The following is a 17,051-nucleotide window of genomic DNA, read 5'->3' on the forward strand; positions in this document are numbered from 1 at the left end:
TATGGCGATATAATTAATGTTCTTCCGCAACGTTTGCTAATGGTGGTTATTTCAGGACCCTGCAATTTGAGAAGTCACCAAGGAAAGGCTGTGGTGTCTGCTTACTGAGGTGGAGAAGTTGGCTCATTATGTATTATTTGATCCATCCATTCAGCAAAAATGTGTGGAGGGTCTAGGCCAGTGATGGCGAACCTTTTGAGCTCGGCGTGTCAGCATTTTGAAAAACCCTAACTTAACTCTGGTGCCGTGTCACATATAGAAATTTTTTGATATTTGCAGCCATAGTAAAACAAAGACTTATATTTTTGATATTTATTTTATATATTTAAATGCCATTTAACAAAGAAAAAGCAACCAAAAAAATGAGTTCGCGTGTCACCTCTGACACGCGTGTCATAGGTTCGCCATCACTGGTCTAGGCTGTACCAGCTTCCGTTCTTGGAGCTGGAGATAAAAGTTGGGAAACAAAGCCATCACGGAGCCCTGGAAACTGACTCTCCAGGCTGCACATGAACTTGCTCTGCTCGGGCCCGGACCGGCCTGCTCACGGTGTGCAGACACCCGGATCGCTGGCAGGGCCCATGAGCACAGTAGCCGTGTCTCTGCTCCTCGGGAAATAGGCATGGGGACTGCAGCCTGGGGCTGGGGGGCTGGGATCGAGACAGGGCAGTTGCCACTAAAAAGGGTCTCCGGATTGGGGAAGGGTCCCCACCCTGTCTGAGGCAGAGGCCAAGTTCCTGGGCGTTTCCTCTTCACACAGACCCCAGGCTGAACTGAGCTCATGCTCAGACCTATGACTTTCCCTGAGAACAAGTCTATGGGAGCGAGTCTCCTTCCCTGCTTGAGGGCAATCCCGGGCCGTCCCCTTGAGCAGACACTGCAGTCAGACACCAGGATGACCTGCCCCTTCCAGTTTCCCCGCCAAGGAGGTAATGTGGGAGACACCGGAATCCTTGGCACTCGATCCCCAGTCTGAATTATTCAGTGTAGCTCCAGTCCAGGGCCATCGCTGGCCTGGCAGGATGATTCAAGGTGGGCTCCTGATCAGCGGGATAATTGACATTGGGCTTGGACCTCGGAACACTACATTGGGTCTTGTCTAGGTCTCCCCACCCGTGTATGGGGCAAAAAGCCTCTTCATTCTTTCAGGTCATCAAATGCATAGTGATCAGCTCAACACACACACACACACACACACACACACACACACACATCCCCCAAGCACAAACATTAATTCCCAATCATTACTGTGTGTTGAAGGGAAGTGTAAACAGCATTTTCCTTAGCGCACACGGCCTGCCCAGCTTCCCGTGGTGGCTGCAGAGCAGGTGAGCGCCCTTTGTTCTTCCTGTTTTAAGGGGGTGCCCTATTGGTGCATAAGAAACAGGACCCGTTACAGAGTCATCCACCCACCCCCAGTGCCCACCCCGTAATCCCCAAAGACCTCCAGAAGCTCTTATTTTCCCCGGTACTTAGGAGGAGGGGTCACATTCCTGAGATCGTTTATCCTCTTGTCCAAATAACCCCTAGGGGTTTTGCTCATCCAGTTAGGCAGGCAATGAAAGAATCATTTGCCTCAGGATTGCTCTGCTGAATATAAATGCTGCTGAGTAGGTGAAAGGGAAGGGCCATGTGTCTGGGTGAGCTCCTTAAGGAACACTCCAGGCAAACACTGCCCAGTCCTCTGGGGTCACCTGGGGGGGGAGGGGTGTCAGGGTCACACTCTACCCTGGGAGCTCCCCCAGCTGCCATGCAACACAGCCCAACCTCTGCCTCTTATCCAGACTCAAGCCGAGTAGCGAGTGGTTAATGGTGGAGCCTGCGATGAGATGGAGCTGGGGGCCCTCGCCCAGCCCACAGATCTCCGCTTCCTCCCACTGCTCACCCGACCAGCAGCCCTAAATGGGTTCATTCCCAGAAAACTGCTGAATAAGCCTGGTGCCCTGATCCCCAGCTGGAGCTCCCAAAACCAAGGGAAGCAGAAGGCACCATGGCTCATACTTCGACTATTTCTGAAACACCTTGAAAATTGTCTGCCTCCAGCTAGAACTCGTGTTGAGATGGGAGGAATCAGAGGGGAACAGAGCAGAGCCCAGCCCTGGGGTGGCTAAACAAGGCAGTTGGTGGGAAATCCAAACACAGTGGCTTCCACGCTCCAGGTTGCTGAGCCGTCCCTGAGCCAGGGAGAAACGGCCCGGTTAGCTCTGCTTTGCTCAGTCTGCAACTGGCGTTTTGGGCTTTGGGTTTCCCAGCAGTCGGGACCTCACCCTTTCAGGAGCTCCCCGTGGAGAGGAGGCCAAGGACTTCCCAACCACCCAGGGAGGGAGGGCCCAGCACTGCTCTGTGGCTGACTGGCCTGGAGCAAAGCAAACATCAGACTCACACCTCACAGGGCAGCAGAGAGTAGGGTGAGCCCCAGACTGCGGGGCTGAGACCCCCGAATGGACATTACAGGAAGGCAGCCGTTCCCGACGAGAAGGCCCTGTCCAACGCTGGAAACGGCGCTCTTTCTAAGGCACCCACATCCTGTCTTTCCCTGGAGGAGTGCAAGCAGGCTCAGAATATTCTGGAAAGAGCCCTGGCCGGCTTGGCTCAGTGGATAGAGCATCGGCCTGCGGACTGAAGGGTCCCAGGTTTGATTCCGGCCGGGGGCACATACCTGGGTTGTGGGCTGCATCCCCAGTGTGGGGTGTGCAGGAGGCAGCCAATCAATGGTTCTCTCTCATCATTGATGTTTCTATCTCTCTCCTTCTCCCTTCCTCTCTGAAATCAATAAAGAAATATATTTTTTTTAAAAAAAAGAATATTCTGGAAAGAACCCATCAATGGGAAGTTGGACTCGGTCTGCTTGGAGGCCTCTCCGGCTCAAAGAGCCCTGGTGCTGAGGCCGAGGATGGACTGAGTTACTTATAGAGAGAGGGAGGGGCCTGTCCTCCCGAGGCATCAAAGCCTCCTGCCCTCAGGGCATCCTGAGCAGCTTTTATCATGGCCTTTGAAGGGAGAACCATAATCCCATGCTTAACCCAAAACATCTCGTGGTGGGGCCCTGGGCTTTGAACACGCCCTGGATCCTTCCCACCACCCGGCAAGCTCCTGGGGACCCCTCGGGCTGGAGACTTGCCCAACACCTGCTCCGGCTCCAGCTGGGGTGTCTCAGGCCTTTGTCAGGGGGAGCAACTGGCATCGGGGGCCATCTGATTTTGACTTCCAGTCACTGGGAATCCTCTGTAACAGCCGTGACTTCCTGGGATTCTATGAAGGAGCCGCAGGAGACCACAGCCGCCTTGATGCCTCCCCACGATGTCACTTGAGGCGCAGTGACATTTCAGAGGAAGTCATTTCTAAGGGAAGCTGCTTCCCATTGTTCAGTCCCTGAATAAAACCGAAAGTTTACGTCCTTTAAGGAATCTACTAGCTCTCTGGATTAGGTTATTAACTAATTAAGCAAGTAGTTCAACTGATCTGAGTCTGACTTTTCTCATCTGACAAAGAAGGAACATACGAACCAGAATTGACATTTTGTGCTCTTAGGACTGGCTCTGCATCCTGAGAGAGAGAGAGAGAGAGAGAGAGAGAGAGATATGGATTGACATTTTGTGCTCTTAGGACTGGCTCTGCATGCTGAGAGAGAGAGAGAGAGAGAGATGTTTCACATTAGTCATGTCTGGTCATTTGCATAGACATCTCTACCAGCCACTGAGACAGCGTACTCCGGTCCCTTGAATCTGCCTCCAGCTCTGGCTTGAAATAAAGAAGAGAAAGACACCTCCACTAACGAGACACGACACTGGGATTGTACCAGGGGGGCTTCTAGTTGGGCTCACACACACACACACACACACACACACACGCACGCACTCCTAGTACAAGTGCCTTTAAGGCCACGGACCGTACATGGTTCTACTTGGAATTCCTAGGACTGAGCACAGGACCTGGCACAAAGCAGCTGCTCAATAAAGAGTTGATGACGAATGAACGATGAAAGAACAAATGCTCATAGAACTTCCTGAGGTTACACTGCCCTTGTACTGAAAATATATCTGTGAATGTTTAGTGAACAGCTAAAATATCTTAGGAACTTTTTGTTGATGGAGAACAGAGGCCTGGGGGTGAGGGGAGATGACCTGTGCTCTTACTTCAGCTCCTCATGAGCTATGTGACCTTGGGCAGCCCCGGCCTTCACAGACCTCGGTTTTCCATCTTTAGAATGAGGGCATTGGATTGGATGACATCTGGTCTCCCTCACACGCTGATAGTGTGTAAAATTTAAAACAATAGTGTCTCACAGAAAAAAAAGTCGTAATTCTTTGTGTGTATGGTAAAGTGTTTTTATTTATTTATTTTTAAATCTTTATTGTTGAAAGTATTACATATGCCCCTCTCTTCCCCCATTGACCTCTCCCAGCTTGCCCCGCCCCCCCAGCACAGGTCCTCACACTGCTATTGGACATAGCCTTTTAAACTGTAAAAAAAAAAAAAAAAATCTACCTTCACAATCTTTGTTTTCTATTCATTAACTTGAATTCCCATTTTTTCATTTTCCAGGAAGCAGTGGCAAAGGTTAGGAACTACTCTTGGCTCCTCCGAAGTCTGATGCGCACCTGTCCTGCAAGTGAGCCCTGACCTCCGCCAGGAGCGTTCAGGGGAGAACGGCGCCAGGGACACTGAATAGACCTGGAGACTCACAAAGCAGCCTACCCAGGAGACCAGGAGCCCTGCTGGCCGTCCCAGGCTCCATCCAGAGCAGCCGGAGCTGGGCGTCGTGGGTCTGGCTTTCAGGGTCCCCTCTCCAAAGCCCAGCTACCCGACCTGTCCTGTGTCCCAGGAGCAGAGGAAGGTGGCTTTCCTCGGGGCTGAGTGAGACCCTCCAGTGGCCAGTCCACCCTGCCAGACACACCGCGGGCACAGATCCTTGGGATGGAAGAGCGGTCTCCCTGTGAGGCCCTGCCCCCAGGTACCCTAGAGACATGACGACTGCTGGTCTCCCCGAGAGAAATGAAGAGGGCTTTGGGTGCTTCGAGAGGGCCCCAGCCCACCAAGATCAGAGTCCTTGAACCAAAGGGAGAGAAGAATCACTCCCACCCTGAGAAGGTGCTCCAGTGGTTCATAAACTCATTCTTTACTAGAACATTCCTTAGACTCAGCCCTGAAGAGCTGGAAGGGATTGACATCAGCAAAGAGTACTCTGGGGGTGGCACTTAATGTCCTCCAACCACGCCAGCGAAATGCCCCAAATTCCTTGAAAGGGTAGGGTGGGAAGTTCCTGTGAGAAGCACACTGGTGAGGCCACTGTTGACGACATGTGCCATAAAAGTGTCAGACTCCTAGGGAGAGAGCCATCCCCAGGCCAGTGACAGCGCGCTGGCAGCAGCAAGAGGTGTGAGGTCACCGGCTATGGCTGCTCCGCCACTCCCTGAGGTCACTTCAGATGGATGAAGCCAAGCCACACAGAAGCAGCTGCAGATCCAGGCCAGGCAAGAAAAAGGAGACACCACCTGCATGGCTGCCCAGAGCCCACAGGGCAAGTCAGTTTGCCAGGTGGGTGTCTGGAGCAGAAGGTTCTTCCTTGCTTCCGCTGGCCCATGCTGGAGACTCACAGTGTCCACTGTGTGGGCAGGTCTGGCTACATAACTTGCGGGGGCCACGGCAGCCACGAGAGAGCAGCAGCCATGGCTCTGGGATACCCGTGGCCGTGGCGCCTCACCAAGCACACCAAGTCCATGCAGGATGTAATGGGAGGGGTGGGTGGCTTTGACCCCTGTGGGTGGCATGCCATGGAGTTGCTCAAGGTCTTCAAAGACAAGCAGGCCTTCAAGTTCATCAATGAAAGGCTGGGACACACATCCTCCCCAAGAAGAAGAGAGAAAAAGAGCTGAGCAACGTCCTGGCGACCAGGAGGAAGGCGATGGCCAAGAAGGACTGAACTCCCTTCCTCTCTGTGTGTAACGAAACCTTCTCAGGAATAAATCATAATAATAACTTGTGGACCCCGTGCAAAATGAAAGCGTGCGCTCCCTGTTCAAAACTTAAGAATTTCGAATTGGCAATAGCATCGCACCAAACTAGCATGCGCAGGGCCCTCCTGGGTGCTGGGCTCGGTTCAGCTGCACAGGTCTCATGCCCATGAGTCCGGACCCTCTCTGGGGATTGTCTGCTTCTGTGTGAGTCCTTCTTCCCTTTACAGATCACCTTGAGAGTGTGAGGATAAATTAATCATCAACACGGTTTCTTTCTGCTTCCGGAAAATAAACTTCAACAGGCAAAGTGCTTCCACTCCACAAATGTGAACTGAGCACCTACCTCCTGCCAGGCACCCAGCGGTGAATAAAGGCCGCGCCCTCCTGGAGCTTCCATTCTAGCAGCGGAAGAAGCCTCTTGCTTCAGGCCTTCCCCCAAACCTTTTGGAGATGGCTTGCAGGCCATCAGCCTCCGAGGTAGCTCCCTCATGAATCAACCTTTGTCCCAGAAAGTCATGCAGTTCAATATTAGACGATTCCTTGGATTTTTTTCACATGTGTTACTTTTGCCTCCAGAGCAAGCCCATGAACTCTTTCTCTTACATGGAAGGTCCTCACTGAGTTTGTCATTCAACGGTGCCAGGCCCACCCAGCTCTAGGTGCCTGGGAGACAAATAATTATAAGACAGGTCCAAGAACAAAACAAACAAAACAAAAAAACTACAACAACAAAAAGCAAATAACAAAAAAAAAGAGAGAGAGAAGAATTATAAGACAGGGTCCCGTACTCCAGGAGATCACGTTTTAGATGGGAGCCATATAATTAATTAACAGCTACAATAAAAAGGTATGGGACTGGCAATAAAAGAAGGAACAATGTGTTTTGAGCAGAAGAGGGAGTTAGAGGAAGTCAGGAAAGGCGGATGACGTTTGAGATCTAACTGCTTTGAAGATCTAGTGGAAACAAAACCCAGGCTTGTCCCTTCGCGGGGACCTCTCCCAGGAGCGCCTCCTAGCTAACTGCAGGCCCCCTCCCTTCCCTTCCCGGCAGGGGAACACCTTCAGTTGGTCTTGCCTCTTGAGAGCGCCACCATCTGATACTTAAATTCCCTCTGCAGTATTTTCCACTGCGGTTAACCAGCTGTGCCATGCATATGTTCAATGACAGTGAGCTCATGACCTTGACTCATATCTTTGGGGACCGTTCTGATTGCTATCGTATTCTTCCTTCTTTCAAGCCAAAATCTGCCTCTTGAATGTATCCTGTTGGTTCTGCCCTAGGAGCCCCACACAGACTCAATCACTCAACTCACTCACTCAACAGACGCTCGATGCACACCTTCCATGTCCCAGCCAGTGTGCTGGGCACAGTCCTCAACCTCAGGGGCTCACGGGCTGGTGGGCGGCTTTTGGAATATGATGGGCAGGTGCTGGGGTAAAGGGAAGGCAAGGGGCTAGAGAGCACCTCAGAGGGTTACCCCCTCCTGTCCTGAGAGGTGAAGGAAAGGCTTTCATAGGAGGCGATATTCACCCCCACGGCCTAGGCCCCAAAGTCCACTACCCACACCAAATTGAAAAACTATTGCTCTTTAAGCACATGTTTATTTCCAAAAGACAAAAATACTGGAGGATTCCAGTTATGACTCCCCTGCCCTTACCCTGTTTACTGAAATACCCAGATGTTGAAGGAAGCATGTCCACAGAGAGCACCCAGGGATGGGAGTTTAGCCGGGTGCTCTGCTATCTGCCCCAGCACCTGCTCACACAGACCTGGCGAACAGTAGGTGTGCAGCCCACATGTGTAGAATGGACTGGGCAGCCTTTGGGTCCTGATGCTCTCCAGTCAGCTTCGCTGTGCGAAGCTGGTGAAGCCAGGTGAGGCGAGAGACACTGTGGGCACAAGACCTTCATTTTAGGCAGCTGGTGAGAGAGGATATGCCTTCACGCTTCCTCCTCCCACTGGCTCTGGGCTCAGGGCAGCGGATGCCCCAGAAGATGAGCTAGAGCTAGACCCAGATGGGCATTCTCTCCTGAAGGCATACAACTGTGTATAAGAAGATGCAGAGGGTCTCCCCAAAAGAGGAAGACTCTGCTTACCCAGAGGAGGGGCTCTCAAATGCCCCTGGCTCTGAATCCTGAGCCCATCCTCCAGCTCCCACCCCATTAGCATTGCCTCCTTGCCCTGCTCACTAGCGCTAGCCCCCAGCCACACACACACACACACAGGCAGGTCACAGGGCTGCTGATGATAGGGGGAACCGTACCAATTACCAGGGCTCAGGGATCCAGATGGGTGGCGGATCAAATCCCACATGTAAGTCCTTGGCCTGTCTGTCCTTGAGAAGGAGCCCAGAAAGTTTTTCCTCTGGGCCTGAACCCATTCCTGGTGGCCCTCACCAGTTGAGCCTCGCCAATGCCTGGACCACCAGTGGTCAGTCCGCTGCCCTCCAGAAAGCAAGTTCAGGTCCAGTGCAAGCCTGCCTCCTTGAACTCAAATGGCATTTTAACTCTTGGTTTTGTCACCAAAGAGGAGCCTGGCAAAGTTGGTGTGGTTTGAAGAGCATGTGTCAAAAGCCCACGCAGGGATCCACCCCAGACTCGTTTTCAGCACAAGCTCTAAAAATCAGACTTTCTACTTTCAGACAAGGTAAGACACGTGACTGTTGCTGGCCTTGCCTTCCTCCACTGACCACCAGCGCACCACCTCCCCGGACCTGGAGGTCATCAGGTCACAGACCACCCCCAAGTTTGGCCCAGACTCCTCAGAACCTGGAATCTAGCACAATTGAGTGGATTTAGACATCTCTTTCCAAGTCACATGGAGAAAACCTGCCAAAACGAACCGGGAACAGCCAAGTCTCCAGTCTGCAGCCAGGCCTCCCCAGGACGCAGCCCCGGATCCCGTCAAGGCCAAGCATTACCAGGAACTGAAGTTCAGGTTCAGCTTTCTGGAAAAGCTGAAATGTGGGGAGGATGAACACAGAGGGATTTACTCTTGAAGGAGAATTTCCATATTGCACCCCTGCCCTATGCTGCCGCCCCTGATGCTACAATTTTTTGTTCTTATTTAACGAGAAAGTAAAAAAAAAAAAAAAAAAATGTTTTTTAATTGGAGCCAACCTGAACAAAGGGCCCCCCTCCAGTCTGATCCTGCAGTCTAATTAAGCCCCGCTCCTACCTCTGTGCCAGGAGAACCAGTTTGGCCAGACTTAAAGCGATTACCAGCTCACTTGCGGTGAGTTTGGTAAACTCCTGCAGAAATAGCGCACTGGGCTCTTGCTCTCCGAGGCGCTGTGTCAGATGATCAAGTCTCCTCATTGCTTTGTTTTCCCTTTGTTTTGCTGAGCTGCACAATAGGCAGGGACTTGCTTTCTCGGGTTACAAATGCAGCCTGAGTCCCAGGTCTTGCACACACAGGACTAAAGGATGGCTCTTTCTAGCACATGTTTCTTGATCACTTAGAAGTGGGCAGCATTTTTTCTTGGCATTCACTTCATCTGGAAAAGCAACTGGCTCTCCTTCCATCTGTGGCCATGTCAGTGAGGTGAGGCTGGGCTCTACACCCTGGCTCTACACCCTGGCCACCTTGCTCCTCATTATGTGTCCTTGGGTCAGCAGACTAGTATAGAGCCCATCCAGCCCCTGCTAAGGACTCATGAACACCATGCTCCTAGGAAGAAATCCTGCTGGTCCCCAGACCCCTGCAGCCTTCCCCTCAGTCCTCAGGGGGCTTGATTGCTGTCACCACATCTGGGACTCAAGTGGTGGGCACTTCTTCCCTGAGTGCCAAGTCAGCCCATGCTATCCTGAGACTCTCCCATTTATCAAGAACCCTCTGAACCTGAGCTATTATTCAGTAGCTTACTAGTAACCAAGCCCCTACTATGTGCCAAACCCTGCATTAGATGCTGAGGTTGCAGAAATGAGTATGATGTGATACACTGAGGAGCTTACAGTTGAAAAGGTCCTTGATAAACAAGAGTTGTTATTATTATACACTCACTTACTCAACAAAATTTACTCCACTTCTACTTTGTGATAAAGGTACTGAGATGTATCCACCAGAGGGAAGGTAATCACAATTTATGGAGGACTTTGAGCTGGATTTTTGTGCCAAGTACTTGGTTGGACCTTATTTAATCTTAAAAACTAGTTCCATTCTACACATAAAGAACCTAAGACAGGGAAGGGTAAAAGTAATGGGCACAAGAATGCACAGATAGTTGTAGACATAGCTGGGGCTCCTGCTTGTAACCCTTGATTTTCCCACCAAAGACACTACCTGGTGTGCTGTTGCAGGAGATGAACAATAGAGTGGGATAAATGCTATAATCGGGGGGAGGGGAGACACACCCTCGATGCTACCTTCCTCCCCCTGTTTCTTGAGGTCCCTAGTAAACTCCATGAGCTGCAATCTCTTCCATCACCCAACTGAGGATGAGAGGGTTATGTCCACCCAGGATGGGCCCATGGTCCAAGCTGATGCTGGTCCGGGGCCTCCTCTGCACCCAGCTCATCATGGTGCTGGGACTTCTGAATTCCCTTGGTTAACAGGCGAGACAGCTCACCCGTTGGTCACTATGACACAGGAGGAAGTCAGATCATATCAGCCTGAGGGAAAACTCATGGCTTTCTCAGCACAGCTATCACTCTTGTTCCCTTTGAGTTGTTTGTGCCTTCACTGCATTTCGTCTCTATTTGTTCTCTCAGATTTGGCAGGTGACCAACTCTACAGTGTGTAATTCTCCGCTGGCACAGCTACCCACCCCTTCGGAGAGCCCAGGTTGGCTAACTTACTTTGCTATTATCTTGTGCATGAAATCTAGGTCTCCATTTGGCCTATAACTCGAGACTTCCTTGGAAATAATTTTTAGCCACGAGATTGCTCAACCTAGAGGAAGGCAGATGGATGGATGGATCTTCCCATGTACAGAGTCAGCCTGGTTTTGTGACCAGATACCACACTTTCCCATATTAGGCCATCACTGAAGAGTGTATACTTTACAAGCGACTTATTTTTAAGCACCCATATAAATAATATATTTTACTCTGTCAGAGTCCCATTTATAACCTTTCTACCATGTAATAGCAAATGCATTCCTGCATTCCGGGTAGGTGCCTCCAGAAGGTTTCAACTGTTTACCCGAAGGCCAAACAAGTTCTGGAATCATACGAAATCAATCATTAACAAAGCGACGAGACGTGTGCTTCTGGTAACATTGGTTTCTTCCCTTTTCAGGATTGAAGGGAGAAGAAAAATGGCTCCAATGACAGCCAGAGGACAGAGGTCACAGGGAGTCATAAAAGCCTGAGGCCTGCTGCCACAGCCCTTAGAATTGCACTTCCAGGTCATCATTTCTAAAATGAAAAAAAATGGGCCGCTGTGCCAAGCTCCCAACCCAGAATCCAAAACTTCCCAGCTTCCTTCAAAATTCCAGCTCAGCGGCCAGTGACAGCAGCTGAGCACATCCAGCCACCCACGTGGTGCATCGGAGGTGGCCTGCTGCCCTGGAAACGTGCTCCCGTGCTCCGGCTGCCTGCTCATCCCAGGATCACCCGCAGCGTTTCTGAAGGGAGCTCCTTGGGCCAATCACGTGGTGATCCCTCCCAGGGGCGGGGTCCGAGAAGGCCTTCTCTCAGTTGGTGTTATCAGCGCCCTGTCTGGCCTTACAGGAGCACTTTCCCAACTTCCCTGGACTCAGCTTCTGCGATAAAAACAGTTGGTTACTTATCATTGCTCACTCCACATAAATCATGTCCAAACGGGGTGATGTACTTGCTTATTCTTTCCCAGTACCCGAGATTGCTGGACTATCTGTGTGGGGCCCAATCTTAGCAGACCTTCTTCTCATTCCCCACAGAAGCTATTCCCAACCTGTGTCAGTTCCTTGGGTTTTTTAGAAGTTGGCGCTCTCTAAATTTCTGCCTTTTCCTTAATTAAGGAATTCATTCCATTGCTACTTATTGAGGTCCAAGCCTTGAGATAAATCCAGTCCCAGCCAACATGTTGGTTACAGTTTTCAGAGAGACCCTGAGCCAGAAGACCCAGTTAAGCTGTGTCTGGATTCCTGGCACGCAGAAACTGTGAGGTAATAGATGTTGTTCTAAGCCACTCATTTTGGGGATAATTTGTTATGCAATAATAGATAATTGACAGAGATTAAATAAAATGATAAAGAGCTTACAATAGTGCTTGTTGCACAATCTGTATTAGCTATTATCACCATCATTTTTATTACTTGTTTAGACCCACTACTAGACTGAAAGCTCTGTGAGGGGAGGGACCAGGCCTCCCTATTGGTCCACTGGGTCCCAAGTTCTGGTATAATGGTAGGCACAGAGTCCTTTCTTAGAGTCCTTGCACAACAATAAATATTTGTTGACTAAGAGAATGAACAGGAAGGAATGAACTGGGGCCTCTACACTCTTAGCTCGCAGGCTAGAAAGGGGGCCTCTGAGAGTTGGGGGATATTCTGAGTGCCCAGATTCCTCATCCAGCCAGAGATGGACCAAGGCCCCTTTGTGGTGGCACAGCTTTCCTGAGCCCAAGCTGCATATTTCCCAGGAACACAGTTATCACAAAGCTAGGCCTTGTGTCCACCTGGAAGGCACAGAGAAAACAATGAAACCATCATCACCAACCTTCTCTCCTGGCCAGTGTGTGGCCAGGGAGGGCAGGGGAGAGGCTGTGTTTAACTTGGCTGGGTAACATAGTTTTTCTTGATTGGAGAAATGTATGCTGAGGGTTAAAAGAAGAAGGTAGTTCTCACCCAGGTGAGTTCTAGTCCTCAGAGGCCAGCCCCTGTCTCCCCCCCACACACACACCCGAAAGTGATATACAAAGAAGCTGTACCTTCCATCTGCACATCACCCACTCTTAGGAGCTTTAAAGACTCAGTTCAAATGTCTCCTCCTCCATGACGCCTTCCCCAGCTTCCCTTGCTCCTGGTGTGCCCTGGGCTTCATGCCTTCAATTGAGCGCGCTGTACTCCAGGTCTTAGTGAACGTACTCCCGGAAAGCCCGGCCCGCCAGGGCAAGGACAGTGTTTTTCAATGGGAAGTTTTGTCTTTAAAATGAAGGGGGGAATGTGAGGTGGGAGGTGGACGGTGAGTGAGGCCCTGTCCCTGCTATTTGCTTTTGTACCGCTCCTCGCAGCAGAGCTGAGGAAGCAGGTGCCAGGGCTGACAGAAGTACGGAGAGCTGTTGCAGTCTGCATTCAGGAGTGGCAGAAAGAAACCTCTAGAAGGCATGGGACCCCCTTTGCACAATGTGGAGAGAAGACAGGGGTTCTGCGTGGCTGGTCCTGGCAGGGAAGCTCTGTGAAAGCGCTGTGCTCCCTGGAGTAAGGAAGTCCGGACCGCAGGGCACATCACCCGAAATCCGAAATCCGAGCTACTGTCAACTAAACCACCTCCCCCCTCTGAGCATTGACAAGGCTCTACCTTAGTCTAAGTCAGTGTTTCTCCAAGCGTGGTCGGTCCCCAGACCGGCAGCATCAGCATCACATAGGACAGTGATGGTGAACCTTTTGAGCTCGGCGTGTCAGCATTTTGAAAAACCCTAACTTAACTCTGGTGCCGTGTCACATATAGAAATTTTTTTATATTTGCAACCATAGTAAAACAGACTTATATTTCTGATATTTATTTTATATATTTCAATGCCATTTAACAAAGAAAAATCAACCAAAAAAATGAGTTCGCATGTCATAGGTTCGCCATCACTGACATAGGACCTTGTCAGAAATTCAAACGTTCAGGCCTCATCCCAGACACACTGTGTCAGGAGTGTGTAAGCCCTCCGCGTAATTCGGATGCATGGCTAAGGCTGAAAACCACCATTGTAAGTACACTGCCCCGCATGTAAAAAAGACCTCAGAAATACAATCCGGATTGGTTTAAAATGAAGATTAAATGAGAACCTAAGCCAATGCCCCTTGCTCTAAGATGCCCAGGATCAATAAAACTCCCCACTATCCTCCATGAAACAGTTCCACGGGCAATTTAATGAAATCGGCACATTTATTTTAAAATGTGCAAAATGATTTTTCATATCCTAAGAGTAACACCAGATGTTTTAGCTCTTTTTCCTAATTGATTTTCCAGCCTACAGCAATTCATCTTTGTATTTTCCAGTTGGATCCTAATGCAGCAAGAAGAGCGTGTTCCGGCAGGATTATTAAATGCCATGCATTTTAAAACAAGCACAACTCAGGCCGCCATGCGTCATCGGAGTGGTTGTCTTCCCGATCTATTTTAGAAAGCCAGGCAGCTATAGGTACCAGGCAGGAAACCCAGAAAAGGCCCTTTTGGGGGGCTGGGTCTCCAGGCTCTTTGCTGGTTGCAGAGCTGAGTCCTGGGCAGTGAGCCCAAGCCTGAGCTGTTCTCTGAGTCCTGCGCTCCCTGGTACGAAAGCGCTTGCTAGCTGTAAAATCTGCAAGTCACATTTTGTTTTTCAATGGGAAGTTTTGTCTTTAAAATGAAGAAAAGAGAATGTGAGCTGGGAGGTGGAAGGTGAGCGGGGCCCTGTCCCGGCTGAGCCTGGGGAAGCCCAGACAATTCCCCTCTGTTGGCCAATGGGCCTGGCTGCACAGGAGGCCCTGTTCCCTGGGTGTTGAAGTGGGTGAAAGGTCACCAGCGACCAGGTTTGCCTCACTCAACAAAAGCTCTGGATGTCTGGGGAAAGACCGGGGAACAGAAGCCTTAAGCTTTAAAACAAACTTCCAAATGGATCTTGTGGGGCTCTGCCCAGGGTGTGGGGAGAGGGGGAGCGAGGGGGAGGGAAGGGGAGGGGAGCCACTAAGTGCTAGGTCCCAGAAAGTGCTGATTCCTAAAGCAAAACCTACACTTCTTAGGGCATTGGGAGAGGCTGGCACTATCAAACTGCCTCCCCTGGAAGCTGCTGAGAGTCGGCAGGTCTGAGCCATCGTGCCCGGACAGGATCCTCATGTGGTCTCCGAGTATGTCTGCTAGTCTGGTTCTGAGACCCCTCGCAGCCAGCTAAGTGTCTGAAATTAGAGCTCATCAGGATTAAATCTTAGACTGTGACTGCTCCAACTTTAAGTAACTGCCCCCCCCCCAGCCCCAAACTCAGCACTCTGTTCATACAGTGGCCATCTCAGTACTTAGAATAAAGCATTCTAGGTCCCGTATAGACGCCCATGCAGATGAAAGTTCAATGATAGAAGCCAGCTCTTGATTTGGGCTCTACCCAGGAGCTCCAGCCCCAAAGTAACAACCTGCAATTTCATGGGGTACAGTGTACAGTGGAACCTCGTTTCTCGAACTTAACTCGTCCTGGAAGGCTGTTCAAAAACCGAATCATTTTTCCCCACTAGAAATAATGTAAATTGAATTAATCTGACCCAGACCCCCAAATGATTCCGTTTTAGCCTTTCTTATACACAGTACATGTCTATTGTATTGTTTAATCTATAAACACTTTAAAAACAAAAAGGACATGAAATGAAAATTTAACATAAAGGAAATGTACAGTAAAAAATGTAAGTTTTGACACTGGGTGCCTGGGTCATTTATCTTCCTCTGGGACAAGAGCACCCTGGTCTCCCATGGCCACCCAACCCCCACACATCCCAAAGGGATTTCATCCACACTTATTACAAATACTATCAGGGGAATGGAATTGGTGGGAAGAAAAGACCTTGCTAGCAGAATTCTTCCCTTGCCCCAAAATCACTGGGTTGTTTTTACACACTATTAAACCACAGAAGAGGGTGTTGGGGGGCTGGGTGGAGGGATTGAGCAAAAAAGAAAAAACCCATGGACACAGACAACAGTATGGTGATTGGGGAGGGGTAGAGGAGGGATAAATGGTGATGGAAAGACTTGGCCTGGGGTGGTAAAAATATAATACAATGTACTGATAATGTTGGAGAATTGTGCATCTGAAACCTGTATACTTTTGTTTACCAGTGTCACCCAATAAATTCAATAAAAAGGAAAAAAATTAACCACAGGAGCCATTTTATAAATGTCATCATCATAATTTTTTAATATTTTACATAAAAAAACTGTATACACAGCTTATAGAACTTTTATGTAAACATCATAAGCTCACCACTTTGTCATTTGTCAGTTTATTTTAAAAATAAAAAACAAGACAACAATTTAGTAGAAGTACCACTGGGTGGGGAAGGGAGGGGGAGGAAGAAGGCTAGGGGCAGGTTCATTCTCTGTACAGAGATGCAAAGAAAATTTCACATAGCTTTAGACACTGCCTTGTGAAGAAAAAAGGGGGGGGGGGTTAAATAGGCCCCAATACTTGTTACTGCCCTTTCTCAAAACAGTGCGCATACCTGCACAAATAAAATCGCAAAAAACGGTGTTGCCACTTTCTTTCAAGAAAACAAAATAAAAATTAGTGGTTTCTTTTTCAACTCTCATTTTAAAAGTCATCATCATTTTTCTTTAAAACATCAGAAGTCGATGAGGTTACAGCGTACAAGTGTGGTCAGAATGCTACTGTCTTATACAAATGACAAGTGCATTAAGTGTCAATGAAACAATTGTGCAAAGAATTCTTTCAAAAGAAAACAAGTTTTAAGCCTTTAAATAAATCGAAAACCCCGGTTTCTTGGACTGAACAATTTTCACTTGTAGGACAGGCACAAAGTTCGCGTATGGCAAAAACAACCCGCAGCACACTCTCCCTCCTCCTGCCCGTGGCTGGCGAGGGGTTCGCTGGAGGCTGGCGTGCAGGAGACGTCAATCTGGAAGCTGTGTCCTCTCAGCCCCAAGTCAGTTGCAAATGTCTTCCCCAGGGGTTGGAAAGATGACCAAGTCCTGTTCTTGCTTGGATGGGCGCCTGACCCAGAGCTGTTCTAGCGCCCTGTCACTCCACCCACCACCACCATTAAATAACACCATCCTACCTCCGAAAATAAAATTATATCTATATTTATATAACACCCCGCCCTCCCCACCCTCCCCTCCCGCCGTTCCCGTGGTCTATGTTACAGACAAGAGATAGCAGGCGCTCGCTGGTGCTGGTGACGGGCGCACATCTGATGGGGCGCGGCAGCACCGGGGCGCCAAGCTCCTCTCCCGGGACCAGAGGCGGGGGAGGTGGGGTAG

General features: G+C 49.8%; 1 protein-coding gene across 1 annotated transcript in view; it reads right to left on the reverse strand.

The window, feature by feature from the left end:
• Positions 1-7,335: 7,335 nt before the first annotated feature.
• The window catches only part of RHOB (ras homolog family member B), a 10,622-nt gene continuing 906 nt past the window's right edge, over positions 7,336-17,051 (reverse strand). The window contains exon 2 of the mRNA XM_014546691.1: positions 7,336-7,367. Within this exon, the coding sequence (XP_014402177.1) occupies position 7,367 (1 nt within the window). The 3' untranslated portion in view covers positions 7,336-7,366. The remainder of the gene's footprint in view (positions 7,368-17,051) is intronic.

Source organism: Myotis brandtii, unplaced genomic scaffold (assembly GCF_000412655.1).
Source record: "Myotis brandtii unplaced genomic scaffold, ASM41265v1 scaffold454, whole genome shotgun sequence".
Classification (NCBI taxonomy): Eukaryota; Metazoa; Chordata; class Mammalia; order Chiroptera; family Vespertilionidae; genus Myotis; species Myotis brandtii.